The sequence below is a fragment of the Ptychodera flava genome, chromosome 9 (assembly GCF_041260155.1).
Source record: "Ptychodera flava strain L36383 chromosome 9, AS_Pfla_20210202, whole genome shotgun sequence".
Classification (NCBI taxonomy): Eukaryota; Metazoa; Hemichordata; class Enteropneusta; family Ptychoderidae; genus Ptychodera; species Ptychodera flava.
Window position 1 is genome coordinate 21,339,010 of NC_091936.1, and position 24,615 is coordinate 21,363,624.

At 37.3% G+C, this 24,615-nt stretch overlaps 1 protein-coding gene across 1 annotated transcript in view; it reads right to left on the minus strand.

Moving 5' to 3' along the window:
- LOC139140329 (nuclear receptor coactivator 6-like) overlaps positions 1 to 24,615 on the minus strand; it is a 53,438-nt gene that overhangs the window by 22,358 nt on the left and 6,465 nt on the right. The window contains 1 exon segment of the mRNA XM_070709490.1: positions 242 to 350. Coding sequence (XP_070565591.1) covers positions 242 to 350 — 109 coding nt within the window.

Genomic DNA, 24,615 nt, shown 5'->3' on the forward strand with positions numbered 1-24,615 from the left:
CGTACACAAAGATTTCAAATAGAATTTTCAAACATATTTATAAATACACTAAGTCTCCTGTGAATGGATCTAGAGGTCGATAGCGAATTGATAATTGGTGAGGTATGTGACCCAGGGTCATGACCCTGAGATGACCTATGGGTTGGCAAAAGGTCAAGAAGGTCAGAGGTTGGAAGGGAGTGATAAAAAAAGTTGATACGGAAGTGAAATTACAGGTAAGTGATAAAAATCCAAGCCTTACCTTATTTTCTGGAGATAAAACTTTGAACGAACCACCTTCTCCAAATGAATTGCAGGGGATGCTTCTGTCTTTTAAAAACTTACTAACATGTTCCTCCCAGTTTGTAAGTCTGAAGACGAAAACAAAAATCAAAACATTACCATTACAATTTTTTGCATGATTCTGGATATACTCAAACATACATGAACATTTGTACATTCCAACAGAAAATACAGTGACATTTGCTGCCATTCTGCATACTGCAATGGGCAAAATTACGGCGTGAAAACTCAAACATGTGCAACCACTAGTTTTAAGCAACTTGCAACAGCCTACTTCTGCTTTCCACAGAAGTAGCAAATCTAGTGAAACTGGTTTTTACAGACAACTCTTTCTAATCAGGACACTCCTGCATCACAGACAGACAACAGTGGCAAACTGATGCAGGTAAAATGGGTTACCTGCGTGTGTATATACAGACACCTGTCTTTTAGGAATACTGCTATGTTTCAAAAAGAAGAGGTATACTTGGAAGATGTTTTATGTCACAGGAAATTTTTTCAGCATATCTGAAAATTGGTCATGGCCTCACACTATATTGCAAACACTTTCATAAAAGAAAAAACTTTATGTACACTGCATTACACAATGGATAAATCACTCCTGCTTTTTTGGAGAACAGGTGTTAGGGCTGTACTTTTTTTTTCGCACACATATGGAGAAAAAATTCCAACTACGACACTTCCACTTTATTTACGTGAATGGCAGTATGTTTGCAAAGCTATTTAATCCTTTGAATGCTGTAATTTTTCCCACCAAAATTTTAGTGCAACATTTTAACAATTTTTATGAATTTTCTGTAAATTTTTTGATTATTTTGTATCAAACTGACATCACATTTCATTGGCTACAGGTTTTCATCGAAATTTTGGCAAAAATTTGAAAAAATTGACTTGAGTACATTTTATAAAGGCGACAAAAGTTAATTTTGGCGCTCAAAGGGGTTAAAGTATTTACACAAGTAGTGCAAGTCAGTTCTGGAAGATCGACACATGATACTGAAGCGGGGAGGAGATGCTAGCTTTGTTGGAAAGTGGTGACCTTTTCTGTCTTGAGGGAACTGTCTACTTAGACCAGATCATAGCAAGCTGCTGACACAACAACCTCGTAGAGGTGCTTCAAGCATCCTAGATGTACGGAAAGCAACAATTCCCCATCTTATTACATACTCAATAGAAGTTAAATCTGTATGGATCAGACAGTGTTTGCCCGACCTTGAAATAATTACTGTCTCCTTCCATCACTTTTACCCCCAAGGTGTGTACAATTTTAGAAGTCTGTACATGTGGAATGAAGGTCACACACCTGGAAAATTGAAGTGACTTCTCCGTTTACTTCACTTAAAGAAACCTTACAATATTCTCTTTCATAATCAAAAATAAAAAAAGAGGTAACAGACAAAAATGTTGGATTAAAAAAGCAAATTTATCTAAAACTTCGCAAACATTTTACAATCCATATGGCCGCCGTTCTATGTGTTAAAGTCGATTTGGAATGGTTTAATTTTTCACTTTCATTAAAATATGATGAAAAAAAATTTACGTTTTCTCTACAGTTTTCAAAGTGAGTGTACACAATTTGTAGGCAGGTAAAGATGTACAATTTTAAGTAGTCTTGAATATTGTCACTGAAGTGTATTCCATCTTAGCACTTTCTGCGACACACAACCAAAAAATCTTTAAAAACAAGAAGAAATGACTGTTACACCTTACAAATCTCTGCCATCAAATGAATGAATGACATCAAAAACAGAGAGTCAGGTACAAAAACAAATATTAGTATCAGTGAGGGAGTTCTTTCGATTCAGCGTTCTAAACAACTTCACATCTGAGAAGCCAGCGAATTACACAATTTTTGTTTATATAATCTCACAAATTAACACCTTCATTTATTAGCACACGAATAGATAGTCAAAATACAGAAGCATTAATCTTCTCAAATTTCATTGTTGAAGAAACTGTCTAGTGAAGTAGTACTGTGAAAATGAAAAACACAGTCATTGACAAGCTGAGAAAAATTACAATTCCACACAGAAGGAAAGTCGGTTTCTTTGGTAACAGTGAAAAATCTAATGGTGACTCAATGCTTCACCCAGGGCGCATATCGATCCAAAGCTTTGACTCTGTCACTTCAAGTTAGCCACAGAATAAACCTGTATCGGCCGGGCCATTATGTCCCACTTTCGCTCCACTCAGTGGCCTAACAAGGCAATTACTGTGAAGGATGGTGCTCATAACCTCGGTTTACACAAGTACGTCTTGATAACGGCACCACGAGGGACGAGAGCCCATGTCCCAGACATTTCGACTACTGACTGCTTGAATCCCAACGTGATGAAAACAGTCAACCGCAGGATTTATCTGAACTGCTTCACACTACAAACTAACACCATTATAAATGTATTATTCATCAATGTGGCGAGTGACAGACCTCCACTGCGAAGCTTTCCTTTGTGCAGTGGGACTGATGGACAAAATAATGCACATGATTTTTGTAGTTTTTTTTGTCTGAAATTAAATATTTTACCTGAAACAAATTTAAAGCTGTGGCATACTTAATTAGCAGAGGAGCCCACCAAAACCAAGGGTTCCCCACAAGGGGATGTTGAGGGGTGAACAATCCCCAGTTTCTTGGATCCATCTATCCATATGGTAATAACTGCACAAAAATTGTTCACGACAACAGAATATGTAAATTATGCATTGTTATGTAAATTGGCCATCCTTCTGTTTTTTCCAAGCTGTGGAGAACACTGAAACCAACACAGAAACTTGACAGATGCTCCAATCCAATCTCAATTATCAGTATCATTTACCAAGCATGTGTCAAAATGTTAACGCCCTGTTCACAATATCTCCTTCAAAACCACTGCAAAAGGTCACTTTTTCTCTCAAATCAAGGAAATCGATCTCTTTCTCGCCTGGTAAACCTCATGTGACTATTAGGGGCCGTGGATAATTAAAACATGCGCACGGTAAACGCAAGTTAGTTCAGCCTCAAACCCCCCCCCCCCCCAAAAAAAAGAAAGTTTGGAAATGCAAAATGTCCAATACAGCCTCATTCTGTATCAGCATACCTACAATCAGTAATTTGCGTCGCTATGAAATCACGCATAGGCAGCCATCACGCCCTGGCACACCCTCCTAAAATAAATCTTTGTTCAGCGTCAACTCGACAATGACGCAACCAATAGAATTAAATGAATTGAAACAGTGTCTCCAAAATGATTGTTACGTTATTTTACACGTGCACTGAACCACATATATGTAAAAAGAATGCTGGTGTAGCGCCAGGTGCCAAACCGGCCTGGCACACGCCAAATATGGCAATATTTTGCACTACATAAAAACGTGTAGTGAGATATTGTGATATAAAAACATGTACTAGTGTGATTTTTTGTGCAACGTAATCGAAATACAGCCAAACCCCCTCCCCTAAGTGCAGAAGTAGTGTTCACCATGCACGTGTTTAATTATCCATGGCCCCTTACAACATTGGAAAACTTGAAACCTGCAGATCAAACTCTAATCTTGTCAAAAGATAATTTATTTTTTGCCTTCATTGCAAACACAGTGACAAAACTCAGCCTGCACTTTCAATGATAAACCGTCGCTGCAAATTAGATTACACTAGATTAAATGCTAAACATACGCACACATATCTGACCTACTGCATCTGAAAACAAATTATGGAAATTTTTTATCACCATATCGGGCAATTATTCTCAGTCCGTCCCTCGGGTAAAAGCCAGTTGTGATTTAAAATATTTAATTTCTCAAAATACACAAGGATTTTTGAATTAATGTCTTCATCACAAATTTCGATGTTTTCCAAATTGCTTTTCATTGGTAACCTTTAAACATTTTGTGTTTTTCATAGCTATACAGAAACAATCTATTCTATTACAGCTGGGCTGTGAATCAAAATCTATGATATTACACTCTTTACTGAACTATTCGGTTGTGATATTGTGATAATTCTTTATCTTGTTCTTGAAGGATTTGTCAATTAGCTCATCACTCCAAAAGGTTTGGATTTTATCTCTACAATTTAATCTTCTTTTTTCACAGAAGATGAATGATATAATTATTGTTTTCGTTGTTTGTTTAGCAGTTTATTTTTGTAGGTTCTCTTGCTGTGCCTGATGATTCCATTTTAATAACTCAGTGTGGAATTTCTTTTGACTGGAAAAGATCAACTTATATAAAATAAATATATACATTGACCAGATGTAACGTCTGACAGACATGTAAAATTGATAACATATTGGTGAAGTCAGCGAGCAAGGGCAAAGAGAACCAAGCCAAGAACTCCTGAGGGAAATGCGAAAAAAGGTAAAATACCAAACTGATCAAAGGCTGGGTGATGGTAGCAGAATGTACCATATCATATTTTAGGTTTCAGTTTTGAGAAGAGAAAAACAAACAAACATTTACAGCCGAGAGGTACAGTGTGGTGTCACATGACTACCTGATAATTACAGTTGAACATCAACCCTGATTTCTAAACCAATCTCCAAGGCATACATGTCACTACTTTCATGCAGGCAGCAATATTTGCATTCTATATTCAAAAATTTTTCAAGACTTTACAGATTCTGCTGTTTGTCTGCTATTTTATCATTCTGTTTTTGTTACACTGCAGTAGATTAATGATTAAATGTTTGTTCATGTGGCTTTCCATAGTGTCTTTGTTTTTGCATGGAACTGTAGCTCTGATGTCAATGACAAGACCCAAAAGGCAAGGAAGTGTAGTGCAATGGCTTGTCTCTCAGGATGAGCAAGATTTTGGCAAATTTCACAACAAAATAAAAACAGAGCAATTTAGGAGGCGGTGTTTGATTTTGCTATCCCTCATGAATGAATGAGTGAATGAATGAATGAATGAATGAACACTATTGTACATGTATATATAGATATGCACAACTGAAAATTTCTACAATATCCATACTTGTTCAATTAACTACCGGTACACGACAAAAATATGAAATTTTGAATACACACTGACTTTATCAATGACATTTATTCAAACTTTTTTACCGTGACTTCAATTCTCCATTGGTGATGGAAAAATGCTACAATTGCAGACTGAGTTGACTCTATGCTAATTTGTAAACCGGTTAATATTTGGCACTGACACTACATGGAACAAAGCTAGCTTTGTATACGGATACATGGCAAATTGGGTTGATGCTCTTCTCGATGAACACAGCGATGAAGTTATGAACTCATCAGGCTTATCTTATGGCCATATTATATAAATGACGACAACACCACCACAATGGCAAAAGGGAAGAATGTGGAATAATATATGTACAAAGTGTGGTACGCTGTTGCAACAAACTGAAGCCACCAAAGTGGACAGCCAATTTAGCATGAACTACAGAACCAAATAATGCTAAGTCAGAAAATGTTCCCCTTTCCAATGACAAAATCTCAATCGCTGACTGAGGCAGATTCCACGCTATGATTTGTACAAGCAACACACTCACGCAAGGTATGTCCTGACTTGTCACTTGATACAGACAACAGGTCACTGACTTTCGCACTGACTCAAGTTCCTACACTTGGCAATTTCCTAGTAACAGTTCATCCTCCAGACAGACTTGCAGTCCAGTAAGCGTAGTGAGTTCCTGCTCTGTTGATAATTTCAAAATTGATGGCCGTCAAAAGTTCAGACGAACTTTGCCTTTGTAATTCAAAGTGACACTTGAGCAGACGTGTAATTTACAAATACACAGATCGTGTGTGAGTTGATGCTTTTGAAGTTAAATGCTATAGTTTGTTTTTCAACTGCCAGGCAAAAAAGAAATTCATATAAAAAATCACAACAGGGAACTTTAATTTTTTCTATCAGATTTTTAAAATCTTGTCAAAATCATTGCTTTTTTCCCCTGAACCCACTAACTGGGGATTGAACAAACAAGTCTAGCCCTGGCAGCGCCCTTGCTGAGTCTGATTCTTGAAGGACTGTCAAAGCACAGTGAAGTGTTGGCTTCACAGTTTGACAGGGGCAGTAAACTGTTGCCTGGATACAACGCTGTTTCACAATGGAGAAATCAATGTACAACTTACCATGTGACAGCAGTTCACAGTCTATTTTTAGGGTTTTTTGGCGTCTTAATTTAACAGAAGTTCGCCATGACTGAAGAGAAGATCGTGTATGGGGTCGTTGACCTTGCCAATTGCCCAGTCTGGTTCAATGTTAGGAAAGGAGCTCTCAAAACAAAGGTCTAATTGGGTTCACACAGGTCAATGTCATGTAATGTGTCTAACCAAGGAAACATTGGTGGTAACCATAGCAACAGTGCTTTCTCCAAAAGTGTAGTCACTTTGGATGTTGCCATTTTCATGAATTTGTTTGTTTTAAATGTCATATGCTTTTATTGAAAATAAATTACATTTACCCTTGCACAGAACATAATGTTATGTAAAAGCTGAAACGAAACTGGTATAGAAACATCTAAATCTCTTCTAGCTGTGTTTAATTCAGAACTCTACCGCAACATATAGTTACTTACAGATACGCCCTAAAATTGCCACCTCCAGAACAAATTAAACCACACAGAAAATATTTGGTGCTGAAAAGGCAACATTCACGCAAGGGGCAGAAAAATGCACTGCAATGATTTGGTGTAGTCTGCACCATTGACTCTATTCCTTCTTCGTGATTGGCTTAGAATCAAGTGGAATCTTTTCAATTTGACTTCCTTGACCAATCAGTTGTTACGACAGAAAGGCGCATTGTCAGTCACCCCACTGTCCTCATTCCAGAGTACCCACTCATAAAGCATCTATTTGATGTGTTCTAAATTAACTGATAATGTAATTCTGAAGCGGAATTTTAAACCAACAGTATATGTATTCAGTGAATGGATTTTCCGAAGGATAAACGATAACCATAGCAACTGCAGAGCCATAATTTATGGGTTTTTTCGTTCCAGCACGGTGCTATGAGATCACACTACATATATCAAGGTTCCCCAGTTACCATTGAAACAGAAACTAAGATTATATCTCCACTGGTCATCAGTAACATTTGCACGATAGAAATATTAATACTCAGTGAGACAGGCCACAAACTCCATTAATCATTCTATCTAAAGCGGATATTTCTTGTCGGAAGGAAAATTACGCAAACTTCCCACTTCTATTCTAGCACTGAACAGTAATATTCTCAAATGCAATCGTTCAATATCAAGGTTCCTGTGTGATATTGTGTGAGTGTCTGTCTGTCTGTCTGTCTGTCTGTTTATCCTTCGAGAAAGCAATCACTAAAATTTATGATTTTGGGGGGCACATCAGGGCTGTAACCTCCACAAATGTAATAATCTCCACAAATGTAATATCAACCACAATTGTAATAAAATCAACCACAAATGTAATAAAATAGTCAACCATTAATGTAACAACCCGCAACCACAAATGTAATAAACAAATTAACCATAAATGTAATAAAACTCAACCATAAATGTAATAAACTTGAACTTGCATATGTGATCATTTGTTTATCAATGCCCTGAGTAAATAATAACTTTAAGAAGACTAGTGTAATGTTATTGCATACTTTCCTGAAACTAGGTTTCCTTTCCAAAGTACAGAATAGAATACTTTGAGAACGCTATCAGAAAACGGCGAGATACTGATCAAACCGTTAGATAATGGAAGTGGACCAGCAGTTCTAGACACTAATAATTACATAATAAGGAAGCGTCAAAATTACTTGTCAACCAGTGATACCACACAAAGTTTATGACAGATGACTCAGAACAAATATCAGAGAAATATAAAACCTTATAACTGAAACTTACAACACAAGACATGTTGATGAGAACATTTATTTCAATCTAGTAAAAAACAATACGAACACTACCTTGAACACAGTAGAACTAAATTAGACATCATGGCATCCCTAGTGAAGGAACAAACTTCAAGTGAGACAACATTGGAATGCAGACAATCTATCGATTATTCAACACAGTTTATCCACTGAAGACGAATTTGAGGAGATTGATTAAGAAAGTACGGCAATTTTCGAAAAAACGGCGTTAAAGGATCGTAGTGTTATACAGTCTTCCCCACGCTGGAGTAGAGACTGCACTGACCTTCAGATTACAGCTGTGTCTCGCCATGGCCAATCAGTTCTGTACACAAAACAGGGAAACGTAAAATACACTTTCAAAACACACTAAACGCAAACAATTAAGAAATGAATAATGTGTGGAGTTGCTTTCCTTATTACAGAGATCAATATTTAAAGGCTAATTCCTCAATTGCAATGACAAAATAGATTTATTACATTTATGGTTGACAAGTATTACATTTATGGGTGATTTTTTTATTACATTTATGGTTACCATTTATTACATTTGTGGTTGGTGTTTTTATTACATTTATGGTTGATTTTTGTTACATTTATGGGCGATATTACATTTATGGGTGCATTTTATTACAATTGTGGTTGATATTACATTTGTGGAGATTATTACATTTGTGGAGGGCACATCAGGGCAAGCTGATCGACATGTAAAACCTCCAATTTGACTTGCCTCATGAGATTATGGTGCATGTGACATATAAAAATTATTGCTACCGCCAACACTATGATGGGGTTGATGCATTTTCAACCATCTGTGACCCTCATCAGAAAGATAAATCAGATCTGCTGTACATTTATATTATTTCGTTTCTGTTACATTATTTTAATGCATCTACAGTGTGACGTAATACAGTCCTTGGAAAACTGACAAGCATGAAGGCACTGCATCCGGCACTGCAAATAACTCGCAGGCCATTAGGTCGTAAAGAAGCAATGTATGTCGCGTCCTTTATGACAGAATCGGCTTGTTATGAAAACGTAAGATGGAAGATGGATGGTCGGATCAAATGAAAGGCATCCCAGTTCCCAGTCACATCATCAGTGATCCCATCTCTTTAACCCTTTCACCCCGTTCCCTGTGTACAGGTCAAACTTTACCATAGAAAACAATGGATTTGGGACAAACCATGGTGGTGAAAGGGTTAAACTCCACTGTGCTATCCAGCATCAACCCTCATGTCTACATTTCTTGAACAATCCCCCTTGAAGTATCTCACACAGTGCTGGGTTTTTGCATTGAGAAAAGTACTTGAATTACTAGTTCCACTCCAAAATGATGAAAACATATTAATCTCTGTTCAGCTCTTGATGATGTCGATGATTTCTCATTACACATCCAACATATTCCTAAGTGTGTACATTAGTAATGGTGTAAATTGTGTGCTCAGTCGCTGGGAAAACCTGGCGTGAGCTGCCAAATTCCGGATAGGTTTGTACGAAATAGGAGAGACGCAAGAGAAACTATTATAAATGATTTTATTTTTTTAAAATTCACCGACTTGAACCAAGTCTATGCTCAGGGTTAATTCAGTTGTAATGTTCATGTTCAAGTTTATTGTAAAATTCAACAAAATCTGAAGAGACATTACCTGTAAGAGTGAATTATTTTGCATCAAGTGAAATGATCACTGCATTTATTTCTCTTAACTTTCACAAAAACAAATTTTCACGGAGCACATTTCTAACGTCAAAGTTTATTTTTTGACGGCTGTCTATCACATATTCTCTGCTTTCACATTCGATTGCCCAATTCTAAAACAGCAAATTAAATCCTGCAGTTAATCCTGGTGATGCAAACTGCAAATTTTCGCATCGTGATTGCAAATTTCACATTATGACCATGAAAGAGAAAATTCCAACTTGACTTGACCTTGACAGACTGACAATCTCACCCTCCACCATCTCAAACTCTCCCCTCCCTGTAACAGACAAAGGTGTCAGTTCCTTACAAACGTCCCTTCCGACTAACTTGACATCCTAAAATTCAGAAACCATGTAACACAAAAAATCCATCCATGTTCTAACTGGGATGTCGTGACCCTGATAGTCATATATTGGTGAACAGTGAAAACTAAAGTATCCATGGATGAAATACAATAATCTTACCAATGGTGTGCCACTGTCCGATACCATTGGTTCAATTATGTCTTTCATCACACAACACACCCTACCACTAAAGCCTTTAATCTGATGAAAATGTGTGACACATTATTCCAAACGATTTTGCCAAAGTGTCATACTGTATTTTTTTAGTACAAAATGTTGCCACATTCAAAACATTTGCGATCACAATGTGCCTTTTCTGGTCACATCTTTCAAGAGTCGCGTAACCTACTTTGTTTCAGAATTTTTTTCCATATGGGAGAACTCGCTGTGTGAAAAGTTGATGAGAGACTAACGAAGAGTTAGTTACGAGTTCAGCAGTTTATAACTAATCACCTTGTAATATTGCTAGCTAGTTATTGATCAATAATGCACTACCGATCATTACCAATTATAACTGATTATTGGTTGATCAAAAGCATGTGGGCAAATTAAAGCTTCACACTTTTTCTCATGAGTCATGTTTCACGATTGTAAGGTGAAATTCGGTAAGCGCAGTTTTTGATGAACTTACAGTCTGGCTATCTCTCACAAGTTTGATTCAATTTGTCAATCATAGGTACATTTTTACTTGAAGCAGCAAAACCACACTTACCATCACTGAATTTGTAATGTGTTCGGAGATGCCATGGGCAGAAAATAAACATTCGACAAATATCTACATTGGCAAAGAGAGCATGAATTTTTTGTCTCTACGCTGATGAGAACATACATGTATATCATACAATTATCAATTTTACTTCAATGATGTGTCAAAAAGGAAGCATTCTTTATTTTGCACCTTTTATTAGTCTTTTCGAAACTAGTCAAAAGGAATTTTCCCTCAACATTATCAATGTTCTGAATGACACATGCCAAAACCAACCTAAATTTCGTCTTTATTACAAAACAAGAATAAAACCAGCAGATTATATTTTAAAATCACATTGACTAAGAAATATCTAGTTATATTTATTATTTATAATTTATTTTGTCTTGTTAAATGAGAAAATTTAATCTTGTTTCAATTCAAAACTTTTGTCGCAACAAATTGCAATGTAAACCCTCATTTACATGTGGGCAATAAAATATAATTGTTATTATTAGAAAGGAAACCAACCTATAGATACAATATTATTTATTTTTTGATGATTTGATTTTTCTAGGAATCTCAATTACACCATGCAAACTTCTTCACAATTTTATTCACCATTTACAATGAAACACTTTTTTATAGCCATGAAGTGTCCAAATTACTGGGTAAGACAATTTCCACATGAAATGCCACACACATGGATGTAGAGGGTATTTCTTTCCCACAAAAACCAATCAGCTGTCAACTGCTTCCTACGCAATTTCCACGAAATCACTGTTTTTTTTCAGTATCATCTCCTTGACGACAGTAATAAGCAGAGCACTGAGTTGACAAAACCGTTTGTTTTGATTTGAAAACGGACTCAGTGAGAATAAAATCTCCCTGGGGCCTTATTTACATGTCAACACATGCAGAAAATAGCTGATAGTGGGGCATGCCCTCCAACTATAGCGGTGGTGGAGAAGGAAAGACATTTCTGTCCCACTGCTGCTGATAGGAAAAGGTAGACAAGCTGTCAGATCGTTCCTACTGCCAATGTACAGCATCATTCAAAATAGTGTGATCACGAAAGATTACCTACTGAGACAAAATAATCGGGGTGGCTCATTTACATCACCATAGTATTTGCATATTTCGTCATTTTGAAAAAGATCTGTATTGTTTCCTCATTAGCATATGAATAGAGGGCTCACAAAAACAGTAGACAGTCTACCTCTGTGTAAAAATCCACATGTACAGTGCAAGGCTGTTATGCACTGTGAAGATCCCCCAAGTTGATTGCTTCGGCAGGCCATCATGCAAAGCAGTCACCAGTATTTGAGTGGAGTGAGTTTTCAGAGCTCTGGACATAAAAGACAGATGGATGAAGAGAGTTGCTTCGACGATTTATTATATGTAGGTCAGATTGACTTTTGTCCTCTACCTTGGGACAAACATTCAACAGTTCATCTACGCATATGCAGGAAATGTTAACTTGTATTGATTCAAAGCAGCCACCGGGATGCCACAAGTTCCGTTCTCACGCTTGTATAAAGTGGGCTGTTGCTGGAGCTGAGATCAGCCATCAGAGAACTAAATATCTTTGCCTTGCTTGCTCGTGCCCAGTAACTTCTGATACCTGTACTTGCCAGGTTATGTGAGTGCATGAAAAAGGATTGAAAACTCGAGGGTTTCAAAACAACATTGACCGGAAGTAGAACATTGAGATAGTGTTTTGACTGTGTTCCGCTCACACATACAGTCAGGTCTCTGTTCAGGACATACCGAGTCCCCGGAACCCCATCCCCTCCTCAACTATTCTGCCGTTTCAAAGGATGGCTGATCTTTTTCTAAGGAATACCCCTTTCAAATCAGTCTCCACTCTGAATGAATCTTGAAATGTAAATTGGACTTTTGTAGGCATTTGGAAATGGGAGGAATAAGAAATAATGAAACGATGGCTTCATAGAACACAGCACACTCCCCCTATGTGATTCACTTGGGGAGGACCTGCAACTTTGGTTGATTATTAACATGCAATGTTCTTTCTGTAAATATGCTGCACAAATACAAGTGTCAGCCAGCCTGTCCTTCAGTGCACTTCTGAAATCGCTTACCTGTGTGGAAAAAGTCCATCAACGAGCTTACAATGCTTGTGTGTGGACACCAATGATACTTGGTTGGAGCTGAGCATGAGGGCAGTGACATTACAGGCATGGAAGCGGACCGATTCAGTTCTCTACGCACCACACATGCCTCTTGTACACAGAGCGTGCCTGTGATGACATGCAGCCCGCCACTGTCCAAGGGGGACTTGATAAATTTGACACATAAGTGAAATAATTCATTTTTGATTACAACGGTTGCACCTAGGAAATGAAAACAATCTCTTCAGCCGAGGTCCGGAGAGTGGAGGATCATGGCATTTAGAAGAGGGGAGAAAATGCAAGAAAACCAGACCATAAAAGGCAAGCGCAGGGTGACATGATGAACGTAACAATGGGGAATAAAGCAAACATCCCTTCACTCTATGGACTGACCCACAACCACAGATAGCTGACATATATGTATGATGCTGTGTATCCTGTTATACCCATGCATTTGCATGTAGCGCACATTGTTAGCGACAGACGGCAAGAGATCCATTCGATATGCGTGAATCTGAGAAAAAGAGTTGAACAACCTCCAGAAGCTGACAATACACATCCTCGATAATTCACCAATTTGCACACAAAAAATAATGCCATGAAAAGGACAAGCTATTTCCTTTGCCTTGAGGGCAAAGAGTTGTACCACCGACTGTAAAACTCCATTATGGCTATGCCAGACTTGAGCAATAAAATACGAAGATCACATTTTATTTTTCTGGCGTATTTGGAACATAAAAAATCTAGACAAGCATATGTTAAAGTTTGACTCTGTGGACACAGAACTCCGAGGAAACATTAAATGCAAACACTGCATTATAATATTCTAAATGCTGAAATGGCCAACTCAGATTTTTGTGTAATCTCCAGCTGGCCTTTTTCATGAAGTAAATTACTTTGATGACTGCTTCTGGTTTCTGACTGCAACTGATGCACACAAGCACATCGTTATTCTACCAAGGAATTTTTATCGGAGCAAATTATTGGTATCAAAGATTTCTTTGCACAAATTTAATCATTTCTTCCTTAATTCTATATTTTTAAGGCTGAATGAGTTGTTCTTTGGAATATCTTCAAATGAAACTTTAAAACTATTCCAATTCTGGTGGCCTCTGCTTAGAGAGAGATATGCAGTACAGACTCATGAGATGACATGCGGAAAGTGTATCCACAGGTACAAGATTGTTATTTTCCTTACTGCCATGTGGTTACAGAACATAATGATATAAAGAGCTATTAACTGACTGGCAGCCCCTTGGGTGTAGAGGGTTGGCAAGATGACAATAGGCTGAAAATGTGCCTTCTGATCCCGTATTGACGATGACAGTTAATTATTCCTAAATAGCAAATGATAGTTTAGCCTCCGTGAGTTGGGACAACCCCTACCCTTAACCCTTTCACCACCATGGTTTGGCCCAAACATATTGTGATCAATAGTGACTGTGGACCTGTTTACAGGGAATTGGGGGTGAACAGGTTTACACAAATACAACCTTCAGAAGCAGGCAAAGACAAAAAAAGATAGGATGCTAGGTTACAACAACTTTACAATACCAGGTACAAACTCACTAAATGAAGTGATACCACAGTTATAACCATGTTTGTCATTTGTTTTGAACGGATGACACTGCTCACAAAACAATTGAGTTACATTGGTATGTCCAGAGTCAATCTTGCCAAATCATAACAAAATCCATGGCTGCTTTCTAATTTTCACCTCTCTCTGACACAAGATGGTTAGATTGCCAGATAATGGTACCATATGAACTTGACCAACAACCAATAAACCTTGAAGCAGCCTGATGTTACAAATTCTACGAATACCTTTTGAATAATCAAAAGCCTAAATGAAAGAGCTCCATTTGACATACCACTGTTTCTTTGATATATGAGATATTTCAGATATCTAAGCTCAGCTTATAAAACCAAAGACTTCATCTCAAGCCAAGAGAATCAATGCTTTTCCAGACACAGGTACATGTATAAAATTTTTGATCAGTTCTTGAAAGCTTCCGGCACAAAGAAGGACAACAATATCTGACTGGCAGCCTGCTTGTTACCAGAATGAAATCCAAGGAAAGGAGATAAGCCGCGCATTAACACCTCGCAAATTCTAAGAAATTAGAGTTGTGGCTGAAATTAATTGTTAACTTGAATGCAAGAGTGAGCAATACATGCCTCGGGAACTGAACGATAATTTTAAAAATTTCACAGTCACAGACTTGTCAATCTATAATCACTATTACATATATTATTATTTATTTTTTGAAAGCGATCTTGTCATGTCAGTGCCCTTTATAATGCTAAAATTGCAATTTAGAAAAGATAAAGATACAAAACGTATAATCAACAAGTCTAAAAATGCATGTCCCTAGCCAATGTTATGCCACTGCAAAATCTGAATCTTATCAGTGTTCTCCACTGCTTGGAAAAATAGAGGGGAAATTTACAGAAGTTCATAATTTGCATACCCTTCTGTTATGAAAATGTATTCTTTTACGTACTTGTTAAGATATAGGGCTGACGCAGAGAAATTTCCGCACAATTCCTGAAATTGACGCCAAGTTGCAAGAAACTATGTTTGATAGAGGGCACACTGTTGCAGAATAAGAATACCAATGACATATATCAACAACGATATACGATACAATATCAAAGCATGTGACCTCAAATTGTTACATTACAAAGCCGATCATCAACATGAACAATAGAATTTTCTGTCCTGATGCCAAATACCAACAAATTTCTACACCGTAAAAACAGGAGTTCTCTGTAAAAATGTCTATGGTTGAGACGGCATCAAGCCAGTCAGGATGACTAGATCAAAGACAGCATAAGTATATTGCATGTGGCGTAATATCTGTGTCAGGCATGAGAGCCATATCAGACCGCTTCATACATGTTTGCAAGATCAACACACAAGATACCAACAAAGAAGGGAGAAAAAATAAAATTCCACTACTCTAACCTCTGTCACGAGACCTAATGTCACCAGTTCTCAAATTTCAAACCACAAAGTGGCCAGATGAATGGTTACCTTCGACCTTTAACCTGTGACCCACATTTCACAAATATTTATTGCCAACGGTCTACCTGTATTAACCTCCTTTTTTATATCAGTAAACAAGCACAGATGCCCACATCATTGACAGCAGCACAATGCAAGTTTGTTTTCATTAGAGGGAGTAAGATTGGTGTACTACGTCAGGTCAGTTTTCAAACTACTGGTATGCGGGCTGTCTGAAAACGTTCTGAGTCCAGTGTCTGCAGCCACTATCAACTCTTTGAGTGCCAAAGACGATTTCTGTTGCCTTTGTACAATATAACGCCAACAATTTCTTTCAGATCTAGACTATTTTTTCTGATTTTACTCAAAATTTTGGTAAAAAGGATAGTCCATGAACATTTTTGTCTATTTGGTCCAAAATCACGGAAAAAATTGCAGAAATATTTCAACATGACTATTGCAATAGTAATCATTAAATGTTGTTTGAGTGTTTGTGATCAGAGGTGTCTTGGATGCTTTGAATGATTTTGTCAGCCTCTGTGGATGAAGATCTCCCACAGCATAATATGCCATACATAATATCCTACACACTTGCAGGATCATTCAAATTTTTAACCGTTTTTCTTTCTATGTAAGGATGATAATACAAAATTAATATTTATAACTGGTACTACTGATTAAGATTTGGGGAAATTGAACTATTTATATTTATTTATTTACAAGGTGACACAGATTTTTGAAATAAAATAAATTTTTAAAATTCATAACTTGTGAAAGAGATGATTACAATTCAACTACGGTACTAAAGATTATCCTTCACAGTGGGAGTTATTCACACGCTCAAGACCACATCTTCAGTTACCATGAGTGGCAGGCATCAACTGTTTCGGTTCAAAATCCCCACATACAGTTTGTAATTTCAGGCTTTTCTTGACCTGTGACATTTTCAACTGTGGAAGCAGTTAGCGTGCAAAAGGGTAATTTGCAGTTGACAAATAGTTCCCTGAATACATATATATATATATATATATATGTATATCATAAAAAACCAGTTTACCCGCCAATTACTTACTACAGCAACCACAGAACACCTGAGATGACCTTCAAATAAAGAAAATCACTCTGGGCAAAAACTTAATAACTACCAAAAATCTGCCTCAATCACTTCTCGCTGACTGAGTAATAACCTGGAGCATGTCAAATTGAGTACCTTACGCTGACAAAATTCTGTGACACGACAAATAAATCAACGATAATGTACTGGCGGCATTTACTGAGTGATCAATTATTTTCAGAGAGTGACAGTGTGGATGACAACCTCTCCTAACCCTTTTCACCACCGTGGTTCGGCCCAAATTCAGTGTTATCATTGGTGATTATGGACCTGCTCATAGTGAATTGGGATGGAAAAATTTTAAGGCCAGTCTGTCGTCCTAATTCACGGTAAGCTGAACCAAGCCAAGCACTGACGAGAACATGATAAAACTGACCGTAGGAAGGATCAGTGGCAAGAACATGACTGTTCCTTTGAAAGTTGTGGGGAAAGAAAGCAAAGACGTTTTCCGGTGGTCCACACATCCACCTGGTCATCATAAACTCTGTAGATATTGTCACTTTGTGATTAATGAATATCACGTTTCTTTCTGTACACTGGTACATCTCAGAGGAGGTGATGTAACGAGGGCAAAGGAAGAGCAGCACAGATCCAAACTGCCCTCCTGGGATTGCTCCTCTTCAATACCGTGAATGACGTTCACGGAAGCGGTCCATCATGATGGGGCTGTCAAGACTTGCAGAGCATTGTTGGAAAGAACACAACCTAAAAAAGCTTTGTCCGCAATAAATATCAAAGTTAACTTGTCATATTTGGTTGTATTGATGCAAATACATATCTAATTTTAATGTTGACAGTTCTTCAAGTAGAAAAATGATAGGACGATAATTCCAACGAGTTTTGATTGACGCGTTGACCTTGGACAACAATCCGACATATCTATGCATGACAAGTCAGCAACAATGTGGGCTGGATGACATCAATCCAGCTGTCGTTGTTTTTTTTCTTTCTTCACAAGATCGACCCGCCTCTGGCTATTATGTAGCTTTGAATGGGAGCAAGAACAGGAATGCTACATTCTGAGCCCCGCAGGTGAGGAATAGTCAGGCTGCGTACCGCATCCGCCTCAAAACAAGACCCCTTTACAAACTACAAGATGGAACACAATCTGTATTGTTGCGATCCATGATGATCATGATATAATCACTTGTGATGTCGGGGCACTGAGGACACACCCTTGTTCTTTGACTCCCAAACTGCAAGCTTCATCGGCCCTTGAAAATAATATTTTTTCTACCTTATTAGACCAGCAATCGATTTGATCAGCAATCAATTAGACCAGCAATCAATTTAAACAATATAGTCCAAAAAAGGCAAATATTTACATATAATTGAAAGACCAAGACAAACAAAAAATTTTGAAAAATTTTGACACAACTGAAAAATTGCCATCCACACAAAAGTTTTCGTATTTTTCTCAAAAGGGCTGTGATAACCATACTGAATGCGATCAAAAGTACAAGAGTACACTTAATTTTGTCTGAACTTGTCAACAAAACTATCTTGCACAAGTTTGATTTGATTTGATTGATAAGTCATCTCTTAACTGGTCAACGATAGCCTGAATATTGATATTATCCAGAATTTGAATTTCGAGATATCATAGGCAAAGCAGTGAGGTTGGTAAAATAGGAAATTTCAATGTTATTTTATAAGATTAACCCTAATCCCTAATTCTGCCAAATGGTATCACTTCCCAAACTGACATATGAACTTGGCAGGATAAGGCTGACAATTTCAGTGCAGAGCTGTAGTGGAGTCCAATGTAAAATGCAATGATGTTCGTTTGCAATATATGTGGATTTTCTCCCAGGGTCCCTTCTATATGGAGGGGGGGGGGGGTTGTTGTAGAATTGTGTGTTTTGTCAACCAGTCTTACAGCATGTCTCCAACTTCCAGACCTTTACGACTATCTTTGCAAGTTGGTAAATACACAGATAGACTTCAGTCTCTTCATTTGTGGGTACAGTAATGTTGCCAGATTGGTATTTCACATTCTTAACACCCTCCTTACAACCACATCTCCCCAAAAAATTATCCTTGAGACCTATTTTAAATGGCCCGTCCATGAATCAGTCATGTTAATAAAGCCACAAACACACCTTGAAGCTGAAACTTCAAGTCAAGAGTGAGCGCAATCTGTCCAAAACATACTGCGGCTCCAAAAACTTTTCAGTAATGCTGCTGCTGCTGCTTGCTAACCATCTATCAGCCAACGGCTAAAACTTCTCATGATGTATATGTAGGGCAGACCTCTCCCTGGGTTGTTAGCAAATCCAGCAGTAAGCAAGGCTGCCAGGACCAATGATAGTACTGATCACTTGTTTGTTACAAAATTACTGCATCACATGCACAACACAAGTTGATATTGATAATATTTTGAATAAATTAAGCATTTTGCACCTGTTGTACCTGAATCACTGCTGCACAGGTTACAGACATTGGATATGCAATCTTTATGGTGTCTTTCCAAGCATTGTCGTATGTAGTCAACCATATTCATTTTAACCACTCTTCACCTACTGCATATATGATTTCTGAATATCTTACAGTGAATTAAGAAAAAGTGTGTATTTACATATTGATGACAGTACTATGTCATCTGAATTCTGCTCAACTTCATTACTTTTCGGCACACAATGTTGGATTTGCTGTTCAACCCATTCAGCAAACAAGAGAACACCATTGCACTTGTATGGTTGTGTACCTGTGCATTATCACTGGACCACCAGACAAGGTTTCAAGACTACCAGATATACCAGATATTGACATTGGGACAATCTGATACTATTATGATACTCTCACCTCAGCTGTAGTTCCATGTGTCAAAAAAATTTTGTTTTTCATCTACAGTATTGTTTTTCATCTACAGTATTTGGCAATACAACTCTTAGATGTTCAAAATGCACAGATTTTCGCTGAGTCTGGCGCTATGAGCTAATTGACTACATGCCATCATATGTACTCAATAACACAACAAACACATGCATACACAGAGAGCTACAGGTGAACTGAAGGAAAGTGGGTCCAATCTCCTGTATAGAAGAGTGCCTTTTCAACATGTCAACACAGCATTACTCTGACTGAATTAATTTATGTTGTAGAGTATAAAGACACCGTATTTCCGGACCACACAAAGTCCATTCATAAGTTGTCATGTATACACAAAATTACTCCGATTGCTTCCGATCTGATGGGAAAATGTCCACACCTTCTATATCGTCATGGAAACTTGTGAGTATATTTCTGGAAAGGAGATAATCATTGTACCTTAAGCCTTCTCCCTTCCTACCCACCATATAAGCAGTCCAATGTTGCCATAGAAATCACGGTGTATGCACCAAAAGTCTTAATTTGAGAGGTCACAGGTGTCAGACTAAGGTCAAAGGTCAAGTGATTTGCAAATTTTTGAGGAAATAAAACTGCCATTACTGCTATCATTTATTTTGTACACAAGTAGGAATGCCTTGTTGTCCTTTGCAGGTTGGAAACTACTACACAAAACAAATTTCATGTTTTCTCAGACTCTTTTTTTCCACAGATAAAAAGCTGTAGTGAGCTGCATGCAATACGGCATTGAGATAATGAATCAATACATCAGCAGATACGCAAGTCAAATCCTGGAATAGAGTCATTTCTGGAGGATAAATAAACATGGAAATGGAAAATTTCAGATGAATGCATGAGAAGGTTACAGAATGGATTGATAAAACAAGGGCATCACTCAAAACACATGTAATAGAAATTCTCACGGTTCTGAAGCTTGGCACTACAGATTTATCTGTCACATTGTGACTACCTCCTCTTTGTGGGGAGGAAGACAGGGGACTGGACCATGTAAAACAATGAGACATGTGGATCTTGCTTCTTTCAAAAGGGAGGTAGATAGAGTTACCTGATAATTCAAAAGACTGTATCACCTGCATTCCGAGAAATATCACCGTGGAACAATGATAATGATTACTTCAGAAACGTTATCCAGAGCGGCGTATGTGTAAAAGATATTGCAAAACAGTAATGTTGATCCATTTGTACAGAAAATGACTGTTGACCTTATACAAAATCAAAATATGCAAGAAATAAATATGCTTGTCAGAAAGCTCAACAGTGTTCTCATGATAAACAAACACAGAGAGTGGACAACACTACTATTTGTATCAAAGTCCGGTCACACTCCATGCCCAACTGTCAATCATCCTATTGTTGTCGGTACAGAGTAACTCCAAATGCCCCATCAAAAACTTGTCAGAACCCAACTCAAGTACCCTTAAAAGTATCTTGACCTCTGCGACCTTTCATATGCAGATTTTGCAGAAATGAAAAAATTGGAAAACACCAGACGGATATTTTAAGTCGGGGCAAAATCCTTGTAAAAAAGAGAACAACAAGAGTGATGATTTTTAGGAGAATTTTATGAAAAGTGTTACAGTTTGCTACATTCAAATCAGTCAACACACAAGCTCCTTGTTGATACATGTACATGCTTCAATGTAGGTGCAATTTCGAAATTATGCAAAAGATTTATCAGTGTCAAAGACAAATACACTGCAACGAATCAGAAATTATAATTTTAATTTGTCATAATAATATGTTTCTACAGCCTTGAATATATAATTTGCTTGCATTTTATAATGACACAATAACTTTTCATTTGACTCTGGTCATCAGTTTCTACAGTGACTTCACAAACATGATTTATTGAAATTTACTTTATTTGAACTGACAAAAATTTACTATATCACTCATGTACTTATATAATGGCTACTTTGATTTTGTGTTAACACAATTTATCATCACAGATATGTGATTTGCCGTTTATTTATTTGAGTGTTATTTCTAGAGGTCGGTAAGCCACTGCAACTGTGTCAAACATTGCTGGGATTTCGAAATCCTTTTAGCGGAGTTCTCTTGGGTATACCTGCTTGTTCCGATAAAATTGAGTAGTCAAATTACCCTTGTTGGTACATCAATTCACCTATGTTCCCTAGCCTCGTCCTAACTACAGTGTTTCAGCCAGCTTTTGCTTGGATTGGGACACAGTGACCCATAGTAGGTCTGAATGGGGGACAAATTAATTTTTGGGGGACATGTAATGTATTTCGATAAAACAACAGTACAGTGTCATTATGTGTCATTATGACCTGGTACTATATTTGGTGTTCAATAGGCAAGTCAGGTGAGTGCATTAACGGTCAGTATATATAGTAGGCCAATGGTGTTGTGAAAATTGTGCCAACATAAACTTGCAGTATCATTAAGTTTACTGCTACCACGTGGTATGCACATAAACTGTAGGGCTCCCCCTAAGTCACCAAGATGATTAGCCAACTCATTAGCCAAATCAAAAATCTTGTAGCCACTTTGAACAAATTTTAGGCAGTTTATGATCTCAAGTGTGGCAACAACTTTCTTGGTATTCAGGAGTTCTTCATTTTTCAAATCAAGATGTTTTGTATTTTACAATAAAGAAATATTTGTTCAGTTTTTACTGCATTAATTATCTGTGTTTTTATGACATTAAAGTGATAGGTATATTTTTTCATTTCTGGTGGTAAACTTTTACCACCAGAAATAAAATTACGTGGCAATGTGAAGTGTATATTAGTTACCAAAGATACAGAATATTTCTGTAGCATTCTGTCAGTGTTCACAGAATGACAACTTAATACAAGCTCCTAATGTTGCAAATTTATGCAGTTTTTAAGTCATGACGAAAATTTTGTGAGCCACACAGACAAACTTTTCCATGCAGAAGAAAGCATTGGCTAGCATAGTGGCAATGTAGATACAATTATTGTGGTGTTTAAGGCCCTGGTGTTGTGTCATAGTTGTGATCAAGCAGGCTCAATAGCGTCTTAAGCATAAGTATTTTTCTTGAGACAAAAATGGTTTGGCCAAACCCAAATCCTGTAAAACAATACACAATGTTTTTGTTCATTTAATTTCCAATGTTTTAGAGTAATCGTTGTTTCAAAGATTATGATAACATTTTAGCCCAGAAATATTTTCATTTATATTTTGATATCATCAATAAATGTCTAGTGATGTTCACTATTATATCATTAAACTGGTGGAATCTGCAGAAATATTAAAATCATTCAGAATCACAACATTTCTTGTATAAGTTATAGCAGTTTGAAATATGCCTAATGGACAATTTTAATAGCTCGAAGACTACATTTGAATTGTTGCTTTGATGTTAAGTTACAATGCAAAATTGCAGCTCTAAAATGTGAAGATTTGAAAATGAATATGCTTACTGCAAGTACTGTTGACAGTCTCCCTTTGCCATGACTCTTAATAAAGTAGAATTTAAAACTGACAGTCAAGCTAAATGCCATTTAAATTGGAAGGCACCAAGAAATTTCTCTTTTACATAAGATTGTACCTATTGCCCTCCCTAGGTGGTTTCTTTTGAACCATAATTGTGTACTTAAGGGTCTTCATTCATGACATCACGTGAAATGACCCAGATTTGACCTTTCAGAAACCGGCAGTTTTGTCTCCTTTTTACTTGTACAATGACTCTGTTTGTGAAAGTTTCCTTAGAAATTATGGTTTTTACTGTCAAACTGAGTAGCTGCAGGCCAAATTTTGATGCAAGCATTGTAGGTAAAACTTGAACTCAAGGACGACCGGTACGCGGCACTCATCTATGCAAAACCAAGCCTCAGTGAATTCATGGACGTTGTACATCAGTGATGTATTGTAGTATCGAACAGCAACAATGTTTGTTTTACGTACTAGGGAATTTGTAACTTTGTAGAAAGGAGAGTAAACTGTTTCAATACATTGCAACTTTGTAGGAAGGAGGGTAAACTGTTTCAACATCTTACAACATTTTATTGTTAGCTCTAGTTTTCTGTCCGGGAGGCACCGTCTAAAAATTCAATAGCCACAAAAATATGGCCTACTCAGATTGCGTCATGGTGACCCACAACGGTTATTTTATCGGGACAAAACAAAAAAAATTGCGTCAAATGTCGCAATGCCGCACGCTGGCTGAAACACTGTAACTACAGCATAAGTTGCTGTTTGTTTGTCTGTATTTGTTAATTTTTTTTATCTGCCATAACAACAGGTTAGTACAGATGAGACTCTTCAAGTAGTTCACGCCGTGTCAGTGTGACGCGCAACTCACAAGCTCGTTGAGAGACTATTCGCCTGCTACCATCAACGAAAACCGAAAACACAAAGCAGCCTGACCTTCGATGGCAATGAAAGACGTCAAGGAGCTATTACCCAGCTACATCCACAATTTTGCTGTAGCAAATTACTACACCCAAAAATCATAAAAATTCACAACTAAATTGACATTAAATAAAAGAAAATATGTCAAATCTTGTTGTTTCAAATATCATACTTGTCACAAGTACCTGTAAATACGGAAAAACATAATGTGCAACCCGAACACCAAGCAATACCTGCTACACATCCTAAAAGTGTTTATTTCTGACATAATCTACACATCACCACACAGTGTGGTTAGATTTTAATTCAAGGGAATCCCTCATTTTGAGTTTTTAATTTCCT